This window comes from Trachemys scripta, chromosome 2 (genome assembly GCF_013100865.1).
Source record: "Trachemys scripta elegans isolate TJP31775 chromosome 2, CAS_Tse_1.0, whole genome shotgun sequence".
Taxonomy (NCBI): Eukaryota; Metazoa; Chordata; order Testudines; family Emydidae; genus Trachemys; species Trachemys scripta.
The window spans coordinates 208,187,818-208,207,783 of record NC_048299.1 but is presented as its reverse complement, the minus strand read 5'-3'; the positions used below and the strand labels follow the sequence as shown (position 1 = coordinate 208,207,783).

The 19,966-nt window shown below is 39.4% G+C and overlaps 1 protein-coding gene and 1 long non-coding RNA gene across 5 annotated transcripts in view; one reads left to right on the top strand and one right to left on the bottom strand.

The window, feature by feature from the left end:
• DSG2 (desmoglein 2) overlaps positions 1-3,558 on the bottom strand; it is a 45,309-nt gene extending 41,751 nt beyond the window's left edge. Inside the window, exon 1 of one of the 2 annotated variants that reach the window (XM_034762818.1) lies at positions 3,299-3,558. In XM_034762818.1, the coding sequence (XP_034618709.1) occupies positions 3,299-3,343 (45 nt within the window). In that variant the 5' untranslated portion in view covers positions 3,344-3,558. The remainder of the gene's footprint in view (positions 1-3,298) is intronic. The other variant, XM_034762819.1, reaches the window with a different exon arrangement.
• Positions 3,559-4,315: 757 nt separating this feature from the next.
• LOC117873443 overlaps positions 4,316-19,966 on the top strand; it is a 67,652-nt gene continuing 52,001 nt past the window's right edge. For all 3 annotated transcript variants that reach the window (XR_004644733.1, XR_004644732.1, XR_004644734.1), the window contains exon 1: positions 4,316-4,856. This is a non-coding gene — a long non-coding RNA (uncharacterized LOC117873443). The remainder of the gene's footprint in view (positions 4,857-19,966) is intronic.

Here is a 19,966-nt window from a genome sequence, read left to right as displayed (position 1 = left end):
ATCAATGTATTGCTTTGCATTAAAGGCATTCAGAGGATTAGGAAACTGTATACATCACAAGGTAGAGCATAAAGATTTTTCAGTAGTAAAAATTGTAATGTACTGCTCTGTTTTCACATAAGCATCTAAAATTAAAATCACAGTACACAGGCCTCTTCAGTGTTAATTTAAGATTTCTTTAACAGAAGCATATTTTCTAGGGAAACCCCTGAAGGCCTTTCACTTAAACGACTCAGAAGCTCAGAATTATTTTCCGGGGAATTGCTAACAGAAAAATTACCTATTCAGGAGGATGAGAATGAGTACACTCCACCCTTGTAACAAAGCCCTCTATTTAAACACCGTGAATCAGAGTCTGATCTCATTTACTGTATGTCTGGAGCTGAAAGTGTGATTTATAGCTTGGGTGGAAATACGCACACTAGCTTTGATCCAGCTAGTACACTTAAAACAGAAGTGTGGCCATAGCAGTGCAGGTGACTAGCTGCCCTGAGTACAATCCTGCATGGAACCCTAGGTACTTACTTGTGGGCGAAGACATGGGCTAACCGCACACCTCTCTGCATCTACACTTCTAGTTTTAGCATGCTAGCTCAATCAAAGCTAGTGTGCATAAATCTACCTGAGCTGGAAATTACACCTCTAGCTCGAGTGTAGAGATACACTTACACTGGTGTGAATACAGACTAACTCCTCCAAAGTTACTTGGGTGGAAGTGCCAATATACTTAACTGTGGTGAAGTTACTCCCCATTCACACTGATGTTTGTAAGATCAGAATCTAGCCTCAACTTTCGACATACAAAGGGCCAGCTAGGTGCAGCCCTTTATTGGGGATGAGATGATGCAGAGCAAACCAGAGCAAGATCTATGCCATATAAGTGGAATGTTCTCTTTGCTACATTCTTGTGTGGGTTTAGAGAACTCCTCTCCCTGCTGCATAGCTAGCACACTCTGCTGACTAGTGTGTGAAGCCTTGGCTCTGCTTACACTCCACTACACATATCACTCTACAACTGGAAAAAACTTGGGGAAATCCATCAGGCTGTGTGATGCTTTTCTCTGGGTTTGGGGAGAAAACACTGCCCTCCTGACAGGATGCTGTTAGAAAAATCACCACAAGGATTTCTTTGCAAATAGTTTCCTCTCATGGCTTTCAACACAGAAGGGGACAACCTAGTCACCATGTTTTATTCCCATTACAAGTCACTGTGACAGGAACTAATATTATTAAAGAGACAGCATGGGGCCAAATTTAAAATCTGTAAAAACTATCTTTTCTCCCTGCAAATTATAACAAACAAAAACAAAAGGCGTGGAAGGAAAAAGCTCATATTTGCTTCCTTGGGATGTATGAAGAAAGCCTGAAAGTTTGCCCCACCAAATGTTTTCACATTGGAGAGTCACATCTTATGATCCTGTTTTTTTGTAAACAAACAAAACAAACCCCCTCTATGGATACCTGGATGTCTCTTACAATCATGACATCACAGGTATCAAGGAAGTGAAACTTGAACAAAATGTTTTGGGAACATAATTTAGCCACTCCTTAAAACTTTTATTTTTGTTTAGTCCTCACTGACTCAGATGAGAGACAAAATGTCGAAAGAAAAGAAGAGATTTCTTTGTTACAGATTCAACACACCCAGCCCCTTCCACTAAGCGCCAAGTTTTCCAAAGATACCTTCAGCAAACACAGGGAAGAGAAGAGATCACATTCCTGATATTTCTAAGGTAGAGGACATGTAGAATTTAAATATATATTATTGTTTCTAAACCTTTCAATGCCTTCTTGATACATAATAAATTTTATGTAATATTATAAAATGACCCTGATCTTCCAATCTGACTTGCTCAGATGGACCACTAGGAAAAAAGGTGCTTTTTTTCAATCGAGCTAGCTTTATTTGATGGAATATCCCATCTGACACTAATGTAGGCACAGTTTAACACCATTAGCTTGATTTTAACAAGTTGGATTATAGCTAGGGTGACCAGATAGCAAGTGTAAAATAATCGGGATGGGGCTATAGGCACCCATATAAGAAAAAGTCCCCAAAATCGGGACATCTGGTCACCCTAGTTATAGACTATGGCTTGAGCGAACAACTGAGAAAAGGCACCTTTTTCCTAGTCTAGCAAAGGCCAATGGTCTGTCCTGCAGGATCAGGAATAATGGTAAAACTAGTGAAAACTTCAAACCAGTTAAAATTTGTAAGCTCACCCATTGTAACTCGTAATACAATGAGTAAAACGTTTTCCAACAAAGGTGACTTTTAAGTTGACGATATCCCTATAGTTTGCTGTTACTGTCTGAAGCTTAGGAAACTATAAATGGAGTGGCACAAAAAAATTTCAGCTGAACAGTTTTCCATTTGAAAATGGAGATTTCAGTGGAAGCAAAATCTTCCATGGGAATGTGTCAATTTCATCAAAACTTTCAATGGAAGGCAGGCAGGCAGGCCAGTTGACCCAGTTCTGCACCTGATCGGCTGCGCAGTCCCATGACATTGTTTGAAATTTTGACTTTTCATCCCAATTCAGGATTATTTTCGAAATCCTCCTCTCTCTCCCCCCCCCATCTTCCCCTCCCCAAAAGGTTCCATAGGATGGAAATTATGTTTCTAACCAGCTCTGACTATAAACAGCCAGCAAAACCACTGAAAAGTAAATTAGCTTATTAAAAGAGATTTTAAAAAACCCTAAGCTATTAATAACGTCACTAAAAGGAGTTCTTTCTTTGGAAAGTTTTGTTTAACGTAGCAGTATCCCTTCAAGATAAGTGAAAACAAAACCACCAGGACTGGCAAGGTTACGGAAGCCTCAGTGGGTTAAGAGTCCTGTCCAAACACTGAAGGCAGAGCAGCCAGGGTGAGGTGTTCGGACTGGTGGGAATGGTCACATTTACCAGCTGGAAGACGGGAGTAAAATAACCGCTCCGGCCAACCAGGCACATTCCTAGACGCACCCCAGGCCGCTCGGCAACTATTTTTGTTTCAACGCAGTTCAGCACCAGTGCAAACCCGCCAGGAACGAAGTACTGAAAACGCCCCACACGCAGCGGGGCTCACGCCCGGCTGTTCCCAGCCCACCATTCCCATCGCTGCTGGCTGAAGGCAGGAACAGCCCGCCGGGGCGAGGTGCGGCTGCGGGCCGGGCGTGGCGGGAGGGAAGCGATCCAAGTCCCGCTCGGCCCCGTGCAATCCTGCGAGGCTCTGATCCCACGGGAGCTACACTTCCCTCTGCCCCCGCCGAGCCGCTCCGGCAGCAGGCTCCCGCTCCGCCTCCCCGGGACTCACCGTGACGAGCAGCAGCGCCGCCAGCCCTCCCGGGACCCGCGCCATGGCCGAGTCGCTCGCCCGCTTTCCCCCGGCGCCCTCTTCCCGGCTGTCCTGTGCCCAAAGCAGCCGCCCCCGGGCGAGACTCAGTCCGGGGTGGGATTCCTTCCCCCGTCAACTGTGGCAGCTGAGACACTGGGGCCGCGGTGTGCCGAGGGAGACAGCCTGGAGGGGTGGAGTGTGCCGCGCCGGAAGGCTGGCCTGATATTTGTACACCTGGGGGGGAGGGGGCAGGTGAATCCCGCCTTCCTCCGAGGCAGGACTGGAAGAAGGGGGGGGGGGTGATATCTCCCAGGGCCCTTCAGGAAAGGGGAGGGGCAGAGGCCGCCCTGCTTCCCTCCTGGCCGCGAGCTAACCAGAGCCTTCCAGAGACAGCAGCGTGGTGTGGGAACGTGTTTCCCTCCCCCGCGTGGCGCGGCTGAGCCTGGTGGGATCGCTCCTCGCTCGGGCTTCTGTCGGGGGAAGACACAAATAGGGGAGGGGAGACAAAGTCCAAGCTGCCGGCGATACACCTGTGAACTCAAACACTGGCTGTGCCACAGCTGCCCCTTGTTCCCTACAGCGAGACACGAAGCGAAGAATGAAGGGGATGTTTTGTGCCTGGGTGGAAGCGCCAGCCATATACAACGCAGCCACTTACCTGGGAAGGCCCTGCTGTCCCAGCAAGCCCGGGCTCGTTTCCAGGGATGCTCCTCGGTTTATTACAACACACACAGCGGAGCTCGTGGAAGGGAATAGCCTTGGCCAGCCCTGGACACTGACCGACTCTGTTCCTTCACCCAACAGCAACAGCACTGGCAGGGGCAATACCTCCGTCCCGTCCTGGAGGGACCACTTACAGGGATCAGGGAGTTGTTTATCCTCTAGGTCTGGTCGCTCCTGGGATTTTCTAGGACGAGAACTTTTCTTTTTTTTTTTTTTATTTTTTTAATATTTGTGGCAGCTTTTTTTTTTCCCAAGTATTAGGGGAAAAAAAAAAATCCCCACCATCGTCAGTACTGAGTTTCTCTAATAAAACTGGCCATGTTACTTGTTTTCTATGTTGATCTTTTTGATTGTTTCGTGTATCTGCTTCTTACACCACAAGTCTTTTGCCCACTCGCTGCAGGGTATCTTTCATAAAGGATTCTTCATACAGAGTCATGCTTTTGTCCCTGGGCAGCTTTTGGCTGAACATGTGTTTGTATGAGGATTTCAAATATAAGGAAGACTCCTTCCATTGAAAGAGCACCACAAGTCATAGCAAGCAGAGTATGCTTTACAGATAATCCTTTCACAAAGAGGCAGCCTTCATTAATGAGTAATGTGGCTTCCCAGGAAAAATATGGACTCGTGGGAAAGTAGAAAGAATTGCTCCAACACAACCTGCCAGTGTTGATACTCCTAATCTATGTTCCATAACCTGAAAGCCATTTCCTTTGTATCCATTTCGGATACTGCTGTCTGCTCAATACCACCTGATTAATTAGCACTGACCAGTCCAGAACCTAATGATACCCAATGAGGGGGAAAGATTAAGGTAAGCATGCTTCCTACTTTTACAAGGATTGGAACACCTTTATGTGAATAGATGGTGATTAATTAGTGTTGATCAGGTCAGATTCAACTGTGGTAAATATCTTTTCACATCATTTCTGAAGCAACCAATTGTAATATCATGAACAGAATTAGGACTCTTTCCGAGGAATAGCCACCCAGGAGCATTTTCCATTATACATGCAGCATCTCCTAAATAACTCCATTTGAAACAACGGCAATAGCTAGACACAAAATGATAAATTGAGGCCGGAGAACCAGCATTATCTCAGAATGTCTTTACTTTTGTTGATTTAGGAAATAGTGCTATAGAAATTACTGCTGCCTTTCTATGCACATCATTTTGCTACTTAAAAAAAAATCAGTGATACCACCTGTCCAAGAGCAGTGGATGCAGTGTTATATTCCTTGCTCTGCCACTGAGTAACAGTCTCACTTGTCAAGGAACATAACTTCTCTATGCCAAAGTGTAGCTACTTGTGAATGGGTGTATTAATAGTTTTGTTCCTCAAAAATGTGCTTTGAGGCTTACCTAATGTTAGTAAAGGGCTGAGATCCTATTTTAAAGTTTTGTAATTCTTGAATGAAAGAAGCAATATAAGTGGAAATTCTTATAATTTTTAAGATTTGCAGTGGAGAATAGGACTGAAGTCCTTAATATGATCTATATACAGTGTTTTTAATTGGGTGAGTTATACCAAGATTTAAAGCTCTGGGTATATTATGACTGATGGCCTAAGAGTTCCAGCATCATTACAATGTAAATGAATATGTCTCATGTCAAAGATCTGTAAGGAAAGCTTTTTCATTTGCTGAATAATAGACTATTACAAAATGTTTTGGTGATTTTTTTTTTGTGCTCTCTAATGTAGCCAAGTGGAACCTTGATGCAACTGCTAATTATTTGTTAGGGACATTTGTTAGTGGAATACATTTCTACAACTAATCAAAATAATTTCTAAGTTAAAATAAAGTGAAACCTTTTCATTTCCATTTAAAATCATTTAAAAATAATAGTTCCATGTATAGTATTGAGGCCCCAATCCTACAAACACTTAGGGCAAGTGTGTAACTTTATTCATTTGCGTAATCTCACTGACTTCACATACATGAGTGTTTGTAGGAGTAGGGCCAGATGCAGGAATAGTGAGGTGCCAGGGAGCAGCAGTAACTCTTGTCCCCCTGAGTCCAGCCAGAGAAAGATCAGCCGCTAGAGCCGGGGAGCATGCAGAAGCTGTGCTCCCGGAAACTTCCCTCTGCTGAACCTGCCCTTGTGATGCTTAGAACATTCACATAGGTCAGTCAAAGCTCCTGCAAATACTTCCAGTTACTACTAACGCTGAACTTCCTGATTTCTTGTTTATCATTTTTATAGCATTCATTATTGACATACCTAAACATGTTTATGAATTTAACTGTATAGCAACTTCCTTTTAAGATAGGGAAATATTATCCCTATTGTATGGAGGTAACTTGCCCAAGTTCACATTTGATATCTGGCAGATCAAGGAGCTGAATCCACATTTATCTGTTTCCAACCTAGTCCCTTCACCACATGACCATCCACTCAATTTCACTGATTTATGCTGCATCCGAAGAAGTGGGCTGTAGTCCACGAAAGCTTATGCTCTAATAAATTTGTTAGTCTCTAAGGTGCCACTAGTACTCCTGTGCTTTTTGCGGATACAGACTAACACGGCTGCTACTCTGAAAGCTGTAAACTCGCTCTCCCAGCTTTCCATACATATCTTTGACATAATGAGATACTTTCATCTACATTGTAATGATGCTGGAGCTCTTAGGCTGTCAATCATAATATACCCAGAGCTTTGAATCTACCTTTAACTCACCCAATTAAAAATACAGATAATATTAAGGGCTTCAGTCCTGTTCTCCAAGACATGGTATACACCTTAAAAAATATAATAATTTGCACTTATTTTGCTTCTTCCATTCAAGAATGACAAATGTTTACAATAGGATCTCAGCACTTTTACTAACATTAGCCCTAAAACTGGTCTGCAATTATGGCCCAGGAAATCAGTTTATACATGATACAGGTAAACTATACAAGGATACAGGTGTTTGTATCCTTCCGCTATCTGGTATAAGCTCAAAGTTCAAACATGCTGAAAAAACAATAAGGAAATAGCTCCAAAGCTGAGCTCAGCTCAGGCTGAGTTCCTTTGCATAACACCCTGTTCATTATTGAAATCTATAAATGACCAAGCCCCATCCACAGCCCATGGAAGCCAGTGAAAGTCTTTCCAATTACAGTAGAACTGCAGAGTAACAAACAGACCAGTCATTTGGAACTGTAAGTACACAATCAAGCAGCAGCTCAGACAAAAATAACAATAAAATTAAAATTAAAAAAGGAAATACTGTACAGTACCTTGTTAAACAAACTACTAAAAAGATAAAGGGAAAGTTGAGGAAAAAAAAAAAGATTTGCAAGGTAAGGAATGTTTCTGTGCTTGTTCCATTTAATTTAATGTGGTTAAAAGCAGCATTTTTCATCTGCATAGTAAAGTTTCAAAGCTGTATTAAGTCAATGTTCAGTTGTAAACTTTTGAAAGAACACCCATAACGTTTTGTTCAGGGTTATGAACATTTCAATTACGAACAGCTTCCATTTCCGAGGTGTTCATAACGCTGAGGTTCTAATTTACTTCAATGAGCATGGGAGCAGGCCCTAGATTGCTATTCTTTTCTAAAAGTTTAAACATCCATATAATTTTCCTGATACGGATTTAACAACAAATACACAATTTCATTAAAAAAATTATTTTTGTAATAAGTCACAGTATTATTTATTATGAGCACATCCACTGCCATCTTATGAGTGACAGTAATGAGACCTGTGTACTTCCAGTGAAACATTCTCATGTGATCACCCATAAGTGCCTCTCCCATTTTATGCTGAGTAAAGCTACAGTAACAATTCTATTATATGATTAATTTCTTTTTTGGCGATGGGGATAAGGGAGGGTGGGGTAGATTAAAACATCCCGGGTCCAACCCACTTCCTTATGAAATCAATGAAAATTTGTTATAATGCCTTTAAAGTGTTGAAACCAAAGACTCGACAATCATCTGTGATTTTTTTAAAATCAAGAAATTAAATGGAACAGATACAGTATTTAACAAGGGCTGCTGCAGCAGAAAATCCAGTGTGTAGCTGTGATGAAATGCTCCAAGCTCATTGTATGTCATATTAAGGTAATATGAGAATATTTTTCATTGTCTTAAAATCACACTCCACTTCCATTGTTTTAAAATTCTTACCGCACTATTCTTGTAACTATTGTCAATGATCTGTCCAAGAATTTGCAATTAAAGGATATTGGCCAGATTTCACCGGGTTGCACAAGAATTCGCTTCTAACTGCCACTAATTTTAACACCTATCGAGTTTAAATATTACATCTCTGTGCCTCAGATTCCCCAGCTGTAAAATGGGATAATGATACTGATCTCCTTTGTAAAGTGCTTTGAGAGTTACTAATAGAAAATGGTATATAAGGGCTAAGTATAAAATTAATTCTTATTATTATTATCAGTTTTTAAAGGTATAATTGATATCAAGGATTAGGAGAAAAACTTTTCATATTAAGGCCCTGATCCATTAAGCATGTTTAACTTTAAGCAGGCGTAATCCCATTAATTACAAAGTTATACCTGTGTGTTGGGGCCCATGTGAGAATGTTGGTCGAGAAGTATAAAGTACAGACAGGGAAGAGTGGTTCACTGTCATTACTTTCTACTAAACAGATTATAGTTGGACACATACAGAAATGCTTCTGATTCTTCTGTGTTCGTAAACTGTATTTGATTGATCCTGTCTGTCTCTCCTCTGTTCAGATCTTTTTTATAAATTCAGGGTATTTATTTCTCTTTCACTGGCTGAAATAATTTCCCTCCTCCTCCTGTTCTACCTCTTCTCAAACTCAATCTCTGTCTCTTTTCTCTCCCACTTATCTTTCTTCCCATTCCTATTTTATGTTCTCTCTGTCATAATTACGGTCCGTTTCCTCACCCTTTTCTTTGTCACCCTTGTATTTTGTGGCACCGATGGATAGAGTGGAGTAGCTAGATGTCAGCAGCTGCGCCATACTCTGATCCTTTGGGCTCAGTGATTACGGCAGGCTGCAAAGGGAATGCTACTGATGATTCTAGAAAATTTTACCTCTAATTCAGGGAGAAGCTGTAGGGAGATACTACGGGACAGGGTGCCAAATGCAGAACTTGGCTTTCATGGCATGATCCAAAGCCCACTGGAAAGATTCCCATTGATTTTAATGAATTTTGAATCGGGCTTTTGCTTGGGCAGCATGGATATAGGAAAGGCAGTGTTCAGTCCCTCTGCAGGAGTGTTAATAGATAACTGATTGTTCCCTTGTACAGCAAAGTTGCTTAACTGTAATTCATTTAAATTATGTGAGTTCTAATTACACATTTTAGTTGGCATGTTGAACAGTGTTGAACATGTTGACCTGTTTGCTTGGCAAAGCTGTTAAAACCTGACAAAATTCCTGTCTTTAACACAGGTTTCTGACATCATATCAAAGTCTGAAAAAGAAAGGCCCTTACACTGTACAGAAAAGGGAGTGGCAGAACAATTAATTTGTTGTTTCAAGCTGCGCAGCAACGCAGCTCATTTGATATGGATTTGTATGTTATCTAAAACGTCTTTTATTAAAGGCCACAGTGATGCTCTTTCTGGGCAAGCTCAGGTAGGGTAGCCAGACATTGCAAGGAGTAAGCTAAATTAAAGCTATTGATAGACATATATGTTGTGAATCAATCCCTTTATTCTATTTGTGAATCGTTCACAAACAGACTTTGATATTTACAAATCAGTTCACTCTTTGTAGTTATTCAGTAAACAGCTTCTGCAAACATATTGCAGCCTGAATAGGGGAGGAAATTACTACTGCTCGCATTGAAGTCAGTAAGAATTTTGCTATTGACTCCAGTTGAAGCAGGATTTCCCCCTTAGCGTTAAAGGCCATGTCTATGCTAGAAACTTTTGCCAGTATAGCAATGTTGATTGGGTGAGGGGGTGATTATTTTGTGACATTTCTACACTGGCAAACACCCTAGTATAGGCTCAATTATACTGATATAAAATTCTTGGTATTCCTTATTACGGTCACTGAACCTGTATAAGCTGTACTACCTAAATCACTTTTTACCAGTATAAACTGCTTTACACTCAGAGTGTTTGCTAGTAGTTATACCAGTATAGATTTATCAGAAATCCTTTTCTAGTCTATTCCTAGCCAAAGGCATGGGACTTGAAAAAACTGTACCTAGAGATCAGGAAAAAATGCCTAAGGCTTGAAAACAAGCAATAATATTTTCACTGTATAGTAAGTTTGGAAAAGGGGATGAAGAGACAGACAAAAGTATTAGTAATCAAGAGGTTAGAGAGCTGGTGTTCTTGCAGAGCAGAGGAAAAAGGGAAAGACACCTGGTGAAAGACGACATGAAAATCATGTCTACTTCTGAATGAGACATAGAAGTGCTGATTACTTCTTCACTCTGAGACAACAGACCAGGAAGTGCTTTGGTCAAGGATGAGATCTGTGTAAGTGTTGCATAGATTTTGAGAGGGCATATCATATAGTGTCAAGTTAATTAGCCTGGGAGTTGCTTGAACTCTTAGGGTATGTCTTAACTGCAGTTAGCCGAGGTTCTTACTCAGGTGTTGGTCCTATCTCCCATCTGTTCCACACTCAAAAATGTCTCACTCAAGGTAAGTGGTGCTTGCAACACAGCCTAACTTACGTGGCTGAGGATGAAGGCAAGAACTGGGTTCCACTTTCAGTTGGGCTGGTAACCTGTCCATCTGGCAGTGAAGAGGCACACTAAACCACTCAGGTGCTGATAGTCTTCTAGTACTTTCTCCAAATTCCTCCCCGTGTGCCACGAAAGTCAGACAAGTTCTCCCACAATTCACTGGGAAAAAATATAGAATGACTCAGCGTACTGCAGCACAAAAGAAACACAGGATATGCCCCCCAAAAGTCCTAGTGACACACATGATTGAATGCACCACCAGCGAGGAGACAGTAACTCAGGTAGGGCTTTGCAGTGTGGCTGCTCACACCTGGGCTAAGCTAACTCAGGTGCTCAGACTTGGGTGCCAATCACCTGAGTTAACTCTACAGGGAAGCTATTCCTTAGGGAACACAGCCATCAATAGGAAATGAAAGTGGTCTGAAGAGAAGACAGGAGCACAGTGTTGATCACCCTTTTCCTCTGCAGTACATAATAGCTAGCATTTAGTTGATGAAGCAAAAATCCCTGTAATGTCCCATGCCAAAGCTATTAAATACCGATACTTGCATGGTAAGCTTTTCATTACTAACTTCAGATATCCCAGTAGCTCCACATCAGAAGGGACTACAGAAACTAAGTTGTCCATTCCAAAAGGCATATTTGAATAGTAGGCAAAGAACAGTGTTTGAAAGTGGATAGCATTGGAAGTTGTGCAGTTAGTCTGAAATCCTATCTTCTTTTAAGGATAGGAGAGTACAAATGTGGAGGGCAGAGAGATCCATTATCTTTCAGCCAGGTAGAATGTGGCCATATCAAGATTTTGCTAGAGACTATTCTGAGCTGCAAAATCACCCCAAATTATCCTCTTGCCTAGATTCTGTGGTGAAAATTTTAGGTTAGAATTTGGACCTTTATTTGAATATTTTCTGGGAGAATAGGAAATTTGTACCCCTTGTGGTAATCTGAATTTATTCTTTTTTCTTACCCAAATCCCCCATAATGGCCTGGATTGCCGCCACACGTGGATCTATTTTTTCCAAGCAAAAGAGGGAATTAATCTATCTCCAGGGCAACTTTCCACCCACTTTCTGGATCATATAGAATGTCCTCTGTGGGTCTGAGTCCACCCTTGGGGAAAGTGAGGGAGAACAGAGGGGCTGGAGTAACACACACATTATCCTCCCTTCAAACCTGTAGAGATTTATAGGGAAAGTAGATACAGCTCAAGTTTGTTTTATCTTTTCTACATTCCCCACCCCAGTGGGACAGCTGTGGCTGGAAGGGGTCCCTAATAGTGTGTTTTCAATGAAAGCCACTGGGAGGTCAGAATCCTTGCAGATCTTTGGGGATCAGCCAGGTTTGCCAGCAGACTCCATGGCTTTTTCTAGTGGGATCTCTTCCCAGTACCCTGACAGAGTGACATGGTGGATCTTCATGATGTGACCCATTAAGAGATTTCCTTCTGCACTTTTAACCATGGGATGATTTGGCCCACTAGTTCATCTGAGAGAACTTGATTACACTGCAATTTGAATAAGAAATACAATTTGACCAATTTGTGTGCTTAGAAATACCAGTTAAAATAAGAACTGCATATATGAAGGCACAATTAGGGCTTCAAGTTTTGGAGTCCTACTAGAGAATGAAGGAAAAAGATACTGTCATTATCTAGATAGGAGAGAGAAAAACTGTTATTGTGGGGAGGTTCTTATTCCTGTACTGATCAAAGGGTATTTGCCATCAGACAGCTTTGTGTACTGGAGATGCTCTCTAATCAAAATCTACATAAACCTCAGCATTTCATTCTATCAGTTGTTACAGTTGGAATTTTACTTTTAAACATTATTGTTTTTCACATTTTACAGCAGTGCAGCCTTTGAAATGAAATGTTAACTTACATCCAGTGATGTGTGAAACCAGAGAGTCCAGCATTATTCCTTTGTTGTCATCTGTCCAACATGCTTTTCTTTCTCGCCATATTTATAACACAAAGTGATCTGTTTGCTCTAGTTGGGCAAATATTGAGTGGAAGTGAGCTAGAAAAGATAACACATGAAAGATAAAATATGTTAAGAAGAAAAAACTGCAAGAATGGTATAGAATAGCCAAGACTTCCTAGGTGAAAGATTCATTGAATACCCAGTTACACAAACAACAAGGAGTCTGGTGGCACCTTAAAGACTAACAGATTTTAAGCATAAGCTTTCGTGGGTAAAAACCTCACTTCTTCAGATGCACAGTTACATAGTCTTTTTCAGTAATCTTTCTCACCCTGGGTATTCCTGTGAACTTTGATGGGATTACTCATGTGAGTAACATCCTACTCAGTGGTTGGGCTTTTCGAGAGTCCAAGTTACTTTGGAGCACATGTTCCATTAATTTTCAAGGGGAGTCATGCTCCTAAATCACTTGAGTGCTTTTGAAAAATCTTACCCAGTGAGAGTAAGGGTGGCATGATGGACCCTGAATGAACATTAGAACAATGAGTTCATGACTACCAGTAGATTTCAAAGAAATTGTAGGTAAAGACATCATGATGTTGGGTTCTGTAATGTCTAATGGTCAGCTAAAAGTAAATATAAAATATCCAGACTCCTCTCTTGCTAAGTTTTTCAGGTTTTTCTACAAAATAACTTTAAACTACAGGTACTGGTAAACCACAATATTATTGTTACTCTAGGGCCAGATTTCTTTACTCTTTAAGTAGCATCTTTCTCCTTAAGAAATCTCATTTACTTCAGTGGAGCTACACATACAGTAAGGTGCTACTCATTCTGACCCCTAGAAAGTATTACTTTATGTGCACTGAAATTTTGCTTAAGCCTACCCATACAGGATGCTGAGCTGCAGTCGAGAGGACCTCAGGGTACTCAGTACTTCTTAGGATCAGGCCCCATGTTTCTCTCTCCTTCCATGAAGTTAAAACCTGAAACAAAAAACAGATATTCACAGAAAGAATAGTCACCTACATCTTTGTGCTTCACTGTTAGTTCTTTACCACATTGTTGATGGGTTTCAGTATGATTTGGTGATTGGTGGGTTTCAGCTTTATTCCACATTTCTCATGCTAGCAGTAGTTGGGAGCTTCATGTGGCTGACTCTGCACTCCAGAAAGAGGGATTTAGATCAGAGAAATAGTAAACTGAGAAGAACGAAAATAGCACTCTGAAAAGAGCCTTAACTCTTATCGTGTAGAAGGAGAATACCATGATGCTACAGAAGCCTTTAAGGGTATTGGAGGGGGGGTCAGTGTTGTGCCCTATGTAGCAGAACTTATTCTTAGTTGGATTGGAATTAAATACAAGAACAAATAGATCCTTTTAAGGATACATAAGAGGAAACCTAAATCACTCTGTATAGGGCCTGAAATCCATTATGTCGGATTCATCTACAATTTATCTCACCAAAAAGGCCCAATTGTTTGAGAAGGAAAACTGGTGAGACGCTCAACAGCAGCTGTATGGTTTGGAGACAATATGCGTTGGGGAAAAAGAGTCTTGCCCCATAAATAATCAACATTGCTACAGATTACAACATTATTACAACATTATGCAAAAAAAATTGTTTTTTTATGTAATGCATGACGGGAAAATGAGAGGCCTGTAACAGCCATGCACTTTGCTGAATATGCTGACTGTGGTGCAACCCTGATTTCATAGAATGCCTAATGAAATCAAGGGGACTTTCAAGCTTGAAGGATTTACTGGGTCTTTTCCATGATACTGCTAGTCTGTGGTATGGCATAGCCTGTGTCATATCACAGCTGAAAAGCATGCGTGTGGAAGACTATATGCCAATGGGAGCTGCTGGAAGTGGCACGGGCTGAGGGACGTACTGGCCGCCTATTCCAGCAGCTCCCATTGGCCATGGAGCAGTGACCCACGGCTACTAGAAGCCGCGATCGGCTGAACCTGTGGACGCGGCAAGTAAACAAACTGGCCCGGCCCGCCAGGGGCTATCCCTGCACAAGCGTCGGAACAAGTTTGGGAACCACTGTTATATACCATAAAATGCTGCAACCCCCATCTCACACTGAACCTGCTATTTTTGGTTACACATGGCTTTATCAAACCAGTAAAAAAAAAAAACCCTCACCCCAAATACTTTTCTCAGAGGTATGATATTTTAAAAGATACCAAATTAATTCTATGTATGTGTAACATATATAATTCATATGTATACTTAGAAGTGTCATTTCCTTTTGAAATATCACATTACTGTACTGATGAAAATGGTTAGTTTTCTTTTACATACCAGGAACAGTTATGAAGCAAGATAATATCTGTCGCAAGCTGACAGTTCTGCCAGACATTACATGCCATATATTTTTATGCCAGATTTTCTGTGTGGAATGATTACAGGATACATTCTCTCACAATCTGTTTATTGGTTTATGGAAATGCACAATAAATTCTGGTTTAAATGGTAAATATAAAGAAAACAACAAAACCCAAAACCAAAAAACCCAAAATGGCTTCCACTCTGTTCCCACTGAAGTTAGTAGCAAAGCTTTCAGTGTTTTCAGTGGGAATAGGATCAGAACCATGGACCATAGTCACTAGACTCTCAGGATTTCACAGCTTTGTATGCTGTAGAGTGCAAGCTATTCTGGTTAATATCAGTGATAACATGCACTTTGTTGCATATTTATTATTTTATGATATTTTTAGCCCTTCATCCTGAGCATCACAAGCCTGAATCAAGTACCCTGGGCTCTGAGACTCAGTGCCACGGGCCTTTTAGTGCAGCGTAGTCATAACCTAAGTGGCCAGGAATTAATTTTCTCCCCATTTTACAGACAAGGTACTGAGAGTTCTGAGAAATTAAGTGATTTGCCAAAGTCCCACAAGAAGTCTATTGCATAGCCAAGTCTCTTGAGTCCCAGGCCAGGGTCACAAGACCAGCCTTTCTTTCTAAAGCACTGATCCAGCCATGAACTCCACACAAACAGATCCATGCACAGGTGCAGAGCTACATTGAAGCCTAGAGGGCTCCATACACATGGACTCATTGTAGGATTGGGAACTATGGGAGTAAAATTATCATCCGTTACACCTAGGGTTTGAATGACTTTAAATAAACCTTTAATGAACAAGCTGAAAAGAAATCTGCAATAAATACAGTGTATTTAATATCACTTTATTAGGGCTTTTGAGAAAGTACAAAAATATAGCCAATCAATAGACAATACATATAAAATCAGCTAAACAAACTTACTTGCAAATAAATCTGCTAATGCATAATCAATATCAAAAGTCAATCTACGTAGTAAATGTCAGTTAAACAGCTTCAGAGTTCTTATTTAGCTTCTTAGATAAACTATTTCATTTTATACTTTATTTAACTGCATCTTGAAATACCTATTCCTTCCAAAGAATACCTCTGATGGCCTTTTAAATATCAACGGCAACAAGAAAGTGACTTTTTTATGGTCATATGATTGTTTTTTGAAAATATCACAAGTATGTTTTTGTCATTGTTTCCTTTTACATAAGTTTTCAGTGCAATTGGAATATGGTGTTATTATTTAGGGCCATAGGCTATCCTTGACCTGTACACATAACTCGCATAGATTTGCATGGGGGTTGCTTGTGCAGAAAAGGGGCATATCTGATCCTTTATTCTGCCTCTGTTTTGTTTCTACACTGAAAAGTAACGGGAGGCTTCTCAGTACACTGAAAATTAAGGGGAAATGTTGCCAGTACTTCTCTTTTTATTAAATTACAGTCTTCCCAGGGAAGTCACTATATTATCAATATATAGTTGAAAATGATTAGTGACGAATAAAAGATAGAACTTGATGCCCAGATATTTAAATCAATTGTTTGCAATGTTGTATAAAATACTGAAGGAAAGAATGTCAAGATTTAACAGCAAAATATAGTGATAAATTAGATTTTTAAAAATTAAAAATGTACTTTTCTAACAAAAAAAAAATACCATACTACTTTCAAATAAAACATTTTAAAAGTAGTGCTGGTTGAAATTCAGAATTTGTGTCTCAAGGAAAATTCCAATGTTTCAAAATTTGTTTTTGTCACAAATTGAGTTGAAAAGTTGAAATATCAAAATTTTTCATAGAATGGAAATTTCAGAAAATGATTGATTCAGAAATGTCAGAATGTTTTGTTTCACTTGTCAAACTGAATTGTTTTATTTTGACTTGATTCAACACTAAACTGTGTCTTTCTGAGTTGCTGCTCATGGGAGTTGTAGTGCCTCATGCCCCTATTCTTTTTTATGGGCTGGTCTACATGGCCTGTATCTCCCAAGATGCAATCTAATGGTTCAGCCAGAAGGGAGACTGTGGGGCATCATAGGAAATATCATCCAGAAAGGGAGCTTGGCTCATAAAGGCAAATGAGGGCATGCGAGGCAGATTAATGTTGAACTGACACAAACCAAAATGTTTTGATTCAGGTTGACCTGACCCCAAATAAAATATGTCATTTCAATTTTTCTGACTGAAAATCCAAACATTTTGGCATAATTGAAATTTTCTTGTAGAAAATTTTGCTCAAGCTGCGTTTTTTGTCAAAAGACATTTTGACTGAAAATTCCTGACCAGCACTTCTTAAAAAAGCATGACATATTGCAAATGGATATTTGTCTCTATCTTATTATTTCTGTGCCATTCGTTGGCTATTACAAATCAAATTTAGTTTAAACATATGAGAGAAATTATGCTGTTTGGGAATTCATTAGCAGAAAGTATTTCAAGAGTATGGTTATACTATCTCAGACAAAACGGAAGACTCTCTAATGATATGCTTCATTTTTAAACTGTAAGCATGAGTCTTCTTGAGTTACAAATAATGGGCCCTATCCTACTCCCAATATTAAAAATTCTATTTATTCCAAAAGAAGCAGGAATGAAACCAAAGAGTTAAATCCTGCAGTTCCAAGTCAGGTAGTGCTCCAATTGAAGTAACCAGGCCAGATCCTCTGCTGGTGTAAATTTGCATAGCTCCAGTGACTTTAATGGCATTACACCATTTATACCAGTTGAGGATTTAGCTCATCCTGTGTAAAATTGCAGGATCAGGCTCAAATATAAAAGCTGTGGACCTGCTTCTCCAAGCCCTTCACACTTTAATGGGAATACTTTGTGGGAAAGGCTTGCAGCAGGATTGAAATCTATATATTCGCATTCAGTTTTGCCCTTCTAACTTGAACAGCACTTATGTTGCATATAAAACAACATTATTAAACAACCAAGGCAGAAACCACACTTTTATACAATAATTGAAGGAAAGCAAAATTAAACTAAATATCTCTTAATGAGGATTAAACTATATGCCATTTCCAGCAATAATAAGTCTAGCAAAAGTGTTTGTACAGAATTTTTAATAAACTGAATAATTTCTTACATTTCCAAATGCATTTTTATTCAACAATTTGTAGTAACCTAAAGACTTCCATATCTTACTAACAAAACTTTTTTAAAAAGCTGAAATTACACAGCAAGAGAAATTAATATTCAGAAATGCATTGGTAGTCCAGTTTGAAAGAGAATAATGTTGTTGCTACTTGATCCATGAGAAATCAAGTGTTAAAAAAGTACACTAGAATATTCTTTCATGATACTTCACTAAACATCAAACTACTGTTCTTCAGAAAGAGTTGGCAGAAATTATTAAGAACAAAGAAAGGCAACTACCATATAATCAAAATAGATCCAGATTTTTTAACATTTTTTCCTTTTTTTAAAACCATTTCTATTCCTAGACATGCAAGAGACTATAGCTAGTTCAAAAACTGATACATCATATAACATTCCTGTTCAACAGGGTAAAGAAAGAATACAGCAAATGTTTCTGAAACCTAATTTTACAACTAGTGAATATCATGGGGGGAAGAATATTTTTGATTTGCATAAGATGATTAGAGAAATACTTACACAACACTGATATTTTGCAAAAAATCCTTTTTTACATCAAAATCATTTTTGTTAATAAAAGCTTTTTGATTAGTGAAAAAGACAACATTTGATTTTTGTACTGAACTTTATAGTTTGCAATACTCAGTCATGAAACCATAAGCCTGTGTACAGTAGTAACTTGTTTTCCTTCTTCAGTGAACAATCCTGCAATCCTTACTCACACTACGTAGGACTTACTGTTGAGAAAAAATTCATTTAAGTCAATAAAATCTAAGTGATACCCAACTTGAGTGAGGATTGCAGAATCAGGCCATAAGAGACTTTACACCAGCATTAATGTGTAGAATATGTAGCATAACAAGTGGCTTTATAAGAGGTTTGAAGCTGGATACAATACCATGGGAGAACTGTTTTGTGAGGCAGCCTTGGGCTTTATGATAAACTTCAGGAAGCCATTGATATCTGTAGCTGTAATGTCAGTGCAGAAGGCACTGCACATTGTCTTTGACAATGGGCCAATTTGCATTTCAGAAAGCATATTTTAGAAAAGCCTTTAAATGACATCAGGCTCAGAAACTCTTTGTCCAGATCTTATGAGATAAATCAATCTAGGTAGGTGACTAAGTCTCCTCCCTTTTAACCCATGGGAAGTGATGTCAGAGATCAAGTGATTATTCTAATACAACTCTCGTAAACTCCTCAATAACTTACCCATCAGCATTGAAGGAGCAAAGCAAGAGGGAAAAGAAATTCAGATTTTGTAGTTTAGTGACAAAACAAGCCCCATTAATAATTTTATTGTATTTACACTAAAGTATTGTTGTGTACACTACAGTTACTATACTTTACATATGGTACAGAATTGAAACAAGGTAGCTACTATATTTCAGTATTTTGTTCATTCAGCTTCATGTATTCGATGATGTATATATGCAATTAGTAAACTATCCACAGAGGCACTAAGCAATGGATAAAAGATTTCCAACTTTTTGTTAAGTATCAGCTGAAATTTGGGGCCAGATTTTTACTGTTTGTATTTATTTAGAATCAAACAAATAGAGATTCTGGCTGAGCTGGTGTCTTGTGGAAAAATAGGAACTAAACACCCAATTTAATTTAGATGATAAAATCCATAAGGACTTCCATGTAGTTTTCCCATTTAACATATTCAAATTCACTTTCGAAATACAATGCAAAGTACAGACATGATATGAAATATCTAGTCTCTGTACTGTGTGCTAGCAAAGCTATGTTTTCCCAAGTAGTCTTTTCTTCTCCTGAAAGACTTCTATGGCCAAGATCAGAATTATAACACTTGGACTAAACTGCAATTGTACCCACAGAACACGAAGCTAAGATGATATTTTCTTGTGATTTGTTTAGTGCAGAGAACTAGTAAGATATAATATAATACTCAGAATATAC